General features: G+C 41.1%; 1 protein-coding gene across 1 annotated transcript; it reads left to right on the forward strand.

Annotated features, from left to right (window-relative positions):
• The first annotated feature begins 2,823 nt into the window (after positions 1-2,823).
• On the forward strand, positions 2,824-7,716 carry LOC104281612 (tubulin alpha-4 chain-like). Its single transcript, XM_009879638.1, has 5 exons — positions 2,824-2,909; positions 4,438-4,651; positions 5,454-5,602; positions 5,996-6,676; positions 7,381-7,716. Exons 1-5 carry the CDS (start codon positions 2,907-2,909, stop codon positions 7,672-7,674), a joined length of 1,341 nt encoding a protein of 446 aa, XP_009877940.1. The 5' UTR covers positions 2,824-2,906; the 3' UTR covers positions 7,675-7,716.
• Positions 7,717-8,228: the final 512 nt, after the last annotated feature.

Here is an 8,228-nt window from a genome sequence, read left to right on the forward strand (position 1 = left end):
AGGTAGCAAAAAGCCTCTGTATGTCTATAATCTGCTCCGCGCCCCCTGCAATATCTAAAGTCGTGGTTTATGTGGGAGCCATTTAGCAATGCTTTATTGTTCAGAACAAAAGTTCATTAATAGGTAGAAAGAGATATTTCTCTGAAATCCCAAAACCTTCCCTGGATCTGTGGGAAGAAAATTACTGTCTTTGCAGAAGATCTGTCACCAGACCAACCCCATTTCTAACCACTTGGGCCAGAACTTGGAGGTTTGGAGTAGAACATCCATTTCTTCTCCATCTGTCCACCTATCATCAATTGACAAAGGGTAAATTCCAAAGGAGAGAGCACTGACCTACTTAAATATTGCTTCCACTGGAGCGAACTGTTGTGTGCTGGAGAGGCAAGTTAAAGGTAAGGAGCCTTTGTGGCAAACAAGTAGCCTGCCATCCCAGTGTCACTGCCAAAAGGATGCAGGCTGATGTCAGCCCAAAGTACAAAATGTTGAACAAAGCAGCCTTTTTGGTGGGCAAATTCTATGCAACACACCAAACCTGTGAAAAGTAGCCAATATAGATCCCAGTACAACAGTAGTCCCCTTCAGGTTGTTCCTTTATCTCTAGTAGTTGCCATACGGTGAGCCTGTTGGTGCCTTTAAACTGTGTGTGATCTGTGACTTTGTTGTCTACCGAGCCAATTTGAAAACTGTTCTTCTTGGATTATCCCAATAGAGAAATACTGCAATACTGGTGTCAGGTAAACTGAGACAGGTCATTTGTGAATGCAGTAATGACCTTGCTTAGTTGTCTGAGAGTAAAAACCAAACCAGCCTCATAACCCTCCCCAAAGTTTTTTGCCTCTGCTAAGACTTTACACAAGGTTAAGCAGCACATAATGCTTCACCATATTAAAAAGTTATATACTCTGCGCACATAGGGAAGAGCTGCTCTTGATATTGCTAGATGGTTCCTGTAATCCAATTGTAAGTGTAGTTACAACTCTGCAACCAACAGTCAATGGGAAATGAGGTAGAATCAAACACGGAGGCTCTGTCTGGAGTTAAGCTCTCTGAAGAAATTACTAGGTTGTATCTGCTGGCTCCCTACTTTGCAAGGCCTCACTTTTATGTACTTTATAAGCCAGCAAATGAAGTAGCAAACTTCACTCTGAAGTCAGGCCAAATTCTCACCAAATTGACTGTTCAGGTAACAACCATTTTTTACTGTAATTTTCTATTAACATTTTTATTTAGATGGCAGAGATGCGATTTTGGAGGTTGGGACCAGTGGTCTGAGCAGGCCATACATTACGTTTAGAATTCTGATAAACGTCATAGGCACTCATTTACCAGGACTCTAACATTCAACTTGATTTTAAGCGTGGGTCGGTAACCTTCCCTTTTTTTGAGTACTACCAACTTTGCATTTGTATTGTATTTAATTCATCATGAGAGGGCAAGAAGGCAGAAACAAGCTATCTGGGTTTTTTTGCAATCAATACTAAAACTGCAATATTTAATTTTTACAATAAAGTGACTACTGATTTATCTCTTTGTAGAGTTGTTTATTTGTGCTGTGATTAAATACATGAAAACTTTTGCATTTAATGTATTGATACTCTACAGTTCTCAAACAATTTCCAGAAATGTTTCACTATATGTCCTCATTGTACAGGCATATTTGAATTAAGTAGAGGACTTGGTCAGTGTGAATCTGATGAGATCTAATCAACTGATGATGTCAGTAGGGTATAAGTCTACATTTTCATAGGAGTTCAGAGAGCGGTAATTACCTTCTGCGTAAGATCCAGCATATATATATATATATATTAAATATGTAAGTGTCTGTATACGTTGGGATGGCCAAAACCAGTGCTCCCAAGAATAAAGTACCTGGTATTTATCTTCAGCTGTGTTCTTCTCTGTGCTCTCCTTATATCATGGAGGGAAAAGACATAGCCATGGGGATCCTACTGTTGAAACCTTCTTGGAGAGAATGTGTGCGTGTGCCACGTGTATGTGAACTTTCCGCTAGGAACTCAAGATAAAGGAGGAAATTATAGTTTTGCTTTTTTTGTTTGGTCATCTTCTTGCTAGATGCCAAAAACTTGTATTGGCCTATATTGCAGGCAGCTGAAAGGCTGAAGAACAGTTGTCTAATCAGATGAACAGAGGTCACAAAGATAAGGAATGGCTGGCAGAAAGATGAGGTTGGTTGGGTGCCTTAGCACTGCAAGATGAGAAGGTAATCCTATGTATGTACCTTGTCCACAGATGATCAAATAGTCAAGTGGAATTCCTTGCAGTTCAACCTGTTCCTCAACTCGTTTCAATTAGCGGAATTTAGTTAACTTAGCTCCATGTCCACCATTCACCTACAGTCACCCTTGTCAGAAAGACACCATTTAAAAATGATGCCACCTTTTAAAAGTATAAATGGAGAAATTCTGAAATGGTTAATAGTCTTTGTAATTTTAAAATTAATTATCTGTAGCATATTCACCAGTTGCTAAGAGTTTTAAGGAAGGAAAACAGTTATTTGTGTAGACGCTCCACATGTGTTAAAATTCTGGTTACTAATACCAGTTGTCACTTTTTCTTGGGTTTTGGTTTTGGTTTGTTTTGTTTTTTAACCCAAGGTTTAGCTTGGAGAATTAACTGGGAAGGATTACTTAAGAACAGACTTTAGGTCTGGGCCCCGTACATGGCTGAAAGCAGGCTGCTCCTGTAACAGGTGAGTGGATGAAATGGGACGGTTGCCTGGGAGAGATTATGACCTCTCCTGGCTACACTGTGATGCTGCGCGGCCCCTGCCAGCGAGGTGTAGATGCCGTGCCACCTTGCACCAGGCTGGTTACACAACAGCAGAAACATCAGTAACCAAAGCTGCCACTACCAATCAAGAAAACAAGCACACAAGAGAAACCATGGTAAGAAAAGAGTCAGATTATTTTAGAATCCTAGCCTAGAGACATTCATAGACTCATAGAATGGTTAGAGTTGGAAGGGACCTTAAAGGTCATCTAGTTCCAACCTCCCTGCCACGGGCAGGAACATCTTCCAATAGACCAGGTTGCTCAAAGCCCCATCCAGTCTGGCCTTGAACACCTCCAGGGATGGGGCATGGATTTTTATGAGATAATGAGCAATGAGTTTGGCCTTCTGTTTCCCCCTACTCTGGATGAGATCTGACTGAAGGTGGGAAGGCTGAAGTGACTTTTTTGCTTCGTTTTGGGGGCAACAAATGTCGCTCACAGTGTACAAACAAGCTATTGTATTAGCTTCTTGGTAAATAATTTCAGAGTCCAACATGTACAGCTACATTTGTGTTAATAAATTTGTTCTAAGAGAAGTCATACGCAGAAAAAGAAGGATGGGGTTGGAACTTATTTTTCCTTTTTGGGTAGAAGGTACTCTGGATGTACTTTGAATACAGTATGTTTAACCCTGCGTTAATGGCCTTTTCCTATTAGCTTGTGAGTATTAAGAGCAAAGAAGTGTGGATATTTCCCTAGATACTCTGTAAGACTGGATGGGAATCATCTGCCAGAAGATTTGTATTCAAATATACCATGTCCAACAAGTGTTTTTGGGAGATCCTGTTAAGTTCACAGTACTTGGGAGTCTGCATCGCAATCTACAGAAGGAGATGCGCTTCTTTTTCTTTTAGGATATGATACTATATTTTGTGTTTCAGATATCTGTTATTAAACTATGTGCATGACACAGTACTAAACACTTTAGAAACTGGTTATTGACTGAACAGCCGTGATTACAGATGTGTATGTATGAGAAGGATTTCTCAAGAAATTAATTTAGTCTGACATGTAAAAAGTACGAAGTCCTCTGAGTATCAAGTTAACTCTTCATATGTTAAATTGAATTAAAAGTACTCAAGAGAATGGGCTGAAACAATCAGTGGTTGAAATTACTTAAGGTACTAAAGACATTTTAATTCTAGTTCCTTTACTTTCTACAAGCCTGTCTTCCACCTGTCCAACGCACATGGTCAACAGAAGGTTGAGACATCTGAAGATACTTCATTCTCTTTGCTTTATCTATATATCAATAAAGCAGCATAGGTGTTTCTTGCCCTGGATAACTGGATGTGGCTTACAGTCCTCATCCGGGACCTACTGTTATTTGTTTTGTGTACCTGTACACGGTTTTTCTATCTGTATGGGCCTATGTGCACTTAAACATAGATCCTGTGTATTGTACACCATGTGTAGGTATGGCTGCAAATCTCTAGCTGTTGTGATTTTTGTTTCTTTCTATGCACAGCAAAACATTTTTCTTCCTATTTGTACATAGGTGTCAGAATATTTTCCACTAATTCCGGTCTTGTGGAAAATTTTGTAATCATTGGTTGATTTAGGGTTTCAGGTAAGATCAGCTTTTAGACTCTTAGGGTATTCACTGGTTCTTCTCACCATTTCCCTTGTCCTGTCCTTTCAGCATGAGTGCATCTCTGTTCACATCGGCCAAGCTGGAGTTCAAATCGGCAATGCATGTTGGGAACTCTTCTGTTTGGAGCACGGCATTCAGCCAAACGGCACCTTCATCGACCAGCCCAGCAATGATGACTCTTTTGCCACATTCTTCAGAGAGACACGCTCTAGCAAATACGTGCCCCGGGCTATTATGGTGGACTTGGAGCAAACAGTAATAGGTTGGTATAGAACTAATTTTGGAAAATAGAAATGAATGAACTCTTCTGGGTGCCAAAGTTCACATCACTGAATAGCCCTTAGGACAATGCCCTTACCATTAGGGATGATCCCAACATGCAGGCAAAACATACAGATTTTAAGTTTTTCATACCAGGTATTACTAAAAGCTCTGTTATTCTCAATGAAAAGATGCAAACTTGGACTGCGCTCTGTCATGGGTGCTCTACTAATAATTAATAAAATCAAAAGCTGACTATTGTTTAAACCTCCACTGGTTATGAGTACAATTTAGCTTTCTTAAAGAGATTCCTTTCTGGTCTTTTTTTGTGGTGATATTTTTCCTTTCCTAACTGATGGAAAATGCTTTCCTCACATTCAGATGTAAGAGAGGAGCCGGAAGAATCAGGGAACAGAAGTGTCCTTACAGATTTTCAGGGGAAACCACTGTTTTACTTTTGCGAATCTCCACTTTTTCCAGTAATTCCCCTGAAGGTTCTGATGGATCTTCATCTGATCAATATATAGAGCTGAAATTTTACCACAGTGTGGCACAGCCCTCATTTGATAAATGAATTCATTTGCATAACACAGCAACTTACACTTGCAACAGAGTCCACTTCTTTTTTTTTTTTTTCAAAACGGAGAGCAGCTCAGATGATACTCCTCATGTCCGTACTTTGTTTTTCAACGTATGGATTTCCATACCATTTTCTGCCAACATAAAATGCTCCATTTGTTTTGCAAACATTATCAGCCAGTGGATTCTCTCTTCCAAGCTTATGTTTTTTCTCTCTTGTTCAGATGAAGTGCGGACTGGCACCTACCGGCAGCTTTTCCATCCAGAACAGCTGATCACTGGAAAGGAAGATGCAGCCAATAATTATGCACGTGGCCACTACTCTGTTGGCAAAGACAAAATTGACACGACATTAGATTGTATCCGCAAGATGGTATGCACTATTACATTGGAAGCAAGACCTTAGGAGGGTGGGAGAGGAAATAAAACCCACGTTTTTTTGATAGTGCCTCTCGTTTTGCTTTTACTGTTGTCATGGGTTCAGAACAGAGATATGCAGGTCCCGGATGTCCTATCTGAGTTTTCATAGGAATGGAAGACTTAAATGGAAAACCTTAAATATTGCTATAGCACTATTATTGTAAGAAAAAAAATAAATACAGCTCTATTGATACTCTAGCCTTGAGGGGAAAACAGACAATGATATTTTCTGGGAAAACTGCTGATTTTTGTGTTATACACTGGGTGTGAGTGTTGATATCTCAATTTGAGGGTCTAATTTAAAGATATGTTCACTTATTCTTTCACTTTTCCTGTTGGCTTTCAGGCTGATGCCTGTTCTGGGCTTCAAGGATTCCTCATCTTCCACAGCTTTGGTGGGGGTACCGGCTCTGGCTTTACCTCCTTACTGATGGAACGCCTCTCCATTGAATATGGAAAGAAGTCCAAACTGGAGTTTGCCATCTACCCAGCCCCTCGGGTCTCCACGGCTGTGGTGGAGCCCTACAATTCCATCCTGACCACGCACGCCACTCTGGAGCATTCGGACTGCGCCTTCATGGTAGATAACGAGGCCATCTACGATATCTGCCGCCGAAACCTGGACATCGAGCGCCCCACTTACACTAACCTCAATCGCCTCATCAGCCAGATCGTTTCCTCCATCACCGCCTCGCTGCGCTTCGACGGTGCCCTTAATGTGGATCTGACGGAGTTCCAGACAAACCTGGTGCCCTACCCGCGCATCCACTTCCCCTTAGTGACCTACGCCCCCATCATCTCCTCTGACAGAGCATATCATGAGCAGCTCTCGGTGGCTGAAATCACCAGCTCCTGCTTTGAGCCCAACAACCAGATGGTGAAGTGTGACCCAGGACATGGGAAGTACATGGCCTGCTGCATGCTCTACCGTGGTGATGTAGTTCCCAAAGATGTCAACGTGGCCATTGCTGCCATCAAGACCAACAAATCCCTTCAGTTTGTTGACTGGTGTCCAACAGGCTTCAAGGTGAGTAGGGCTGCCATGAGCTTCTCTTTAATGTTGAAAGGGCAAATTCAGTCCAGCGGAAAACTTGTATTTAAAGCTTTGGATCTTGCATGTTTCCCATTTCTGAGAGAAACGAACATAAGAAAGATGTGTTTGTATAAAATGTGACTTTTTTCCTTTGGACATCCCATTGACACGGTGTCCTAAATATTTAAATAAGTGGAAGCATGTATAGTATTTCTATATTCAGTAACAGGAGAATGTGAACACTGTAAGACTTTAAACTTAAATTGCATTTTAGAAGAAAGATCAACGTAAGGCATGCACTCTGAAGACTGAGACACTTGAGAGTGTCCACAAGATGTAAAAAAACCCCCACACAATCAAATAACAAAAACCCCAAAAGCTATCAATAATACATTGTTAGCAAGTGATACATTTCTACATCTCCATAAAGAGAGATTTTTGTCATTGTCCCCAATTTTTCCATGCGTACTGACATTTTTATAAGTTTTCCTTCATTTAGAGTCCAGTCTCCTTTTTTTTTGTGTGCGCACAAAAAAGTGGCTTGAATGACTTAACACTGATAGGATTTGAGTCTCTCTCTGCCTCTTTTCCTCCCCTAACCAATGTTTTTACAATTTTCTTACCCTGTTTATTGTCTAATTTTATCCCTTTTCTCATAACTCTCTTCATTCCTCCATCTTTTCTATTGTTATTTGCAGGTGGGGATCAACTATCAGCCTCCTACAGTTACACCAGGAGGAGACCTAGCCCAGGTTGAGCGAGCAGTCTGCATGCTGAGCAACACCACGGCCATTGCAGATGCCTGGGCAAGGCTCGACCACAAGTTTGATCTGATGTATGCCAAGAGAGCTTTTGTGCACTGGTATGTGGGTGAAGGCATGGAGGAAGGAGAATTCGCAGAGGCCCGAGAAGACCTGTCTGCCCTGGAGAAGGAATATGAAGAAGTGGGAATTGACTCATTTGAAGAAGAAAATGAGGAAGAGGAATCTTAAAATTCACTCTGCCCTCTCCTGTGCATAAGATTGTCTCTGTCTCGTTAAGGTGGCTGGATTTCTGCTTGGCTCATACACACCTAGTCCATTGCCATCTTAGTGGACTGTAAACAAGATGAGTTCTCTACTATGAGATCACACGACAATAAATGCAGGATATGTGACCAGCTAATCATTAGTCACTTTGTCTCAGAGGGTGACAGGCTTCATATTTTTTGCCAGTTTATCCTGTAAGGATCTCTGTCATCTATACTGTCATTTATTCAATACAAAGATACAGTCATGTAGCTGAAATATTATTTAAGGAACTCCTCCTTCAAAATGTCCCAGATAATTGCTATGGATACTACATAAGGAGGAGCTACCTACAGTGCTCAGTCTTTATTTCCCACTAATTTGAAACATAATGTTTGTAAAGCTGTGAGATGCAATGAGACTTCTATTGGTGCCAAGAACATACAGCTTGTGCTAGTGCCCTTGCTCCTACAGAATCCACAGCATGGGGTGGTTAGAAGGTGTGGTTTTGCCAGTTGCCGTGAATCAGGCACAATTCA

The sequence above is a fragment of the Charadrius vociferus genome, unplaced genomic scaffold (assembly GCF_000708025.1).
Source record: "Charadrius vociferus isolate BGI_N301 unplaced genomic scaffold, ASM70802v2 scaffold90, whole genome shotgun sequence".
Taxonomy (NCBI): Eukaryota; Metazoa; Chordata; class Aves; order Charadriiformes; family Charadriidae; genus Charadrius; species Charadrius vociferus.

Coding starts and splice junctions, on each gene's coding strand:
- LOC104281612 (XM_009879638.1), top strand. Junction 4,652..5,453: donor CTTGGAGCAAACAGTAATAG/GTTGGTATAGAA, acceptor TCTCTTGTTCAG/ATGAAGTGCGGACTGGCACC. Junction 6,677..7,380: donor GGTGTCCAACAGGCTTCAAG/GTGAGTAGGGCT, acceptor TGTTATTTGCAG/GTGGGGATCAACTATCAGCC.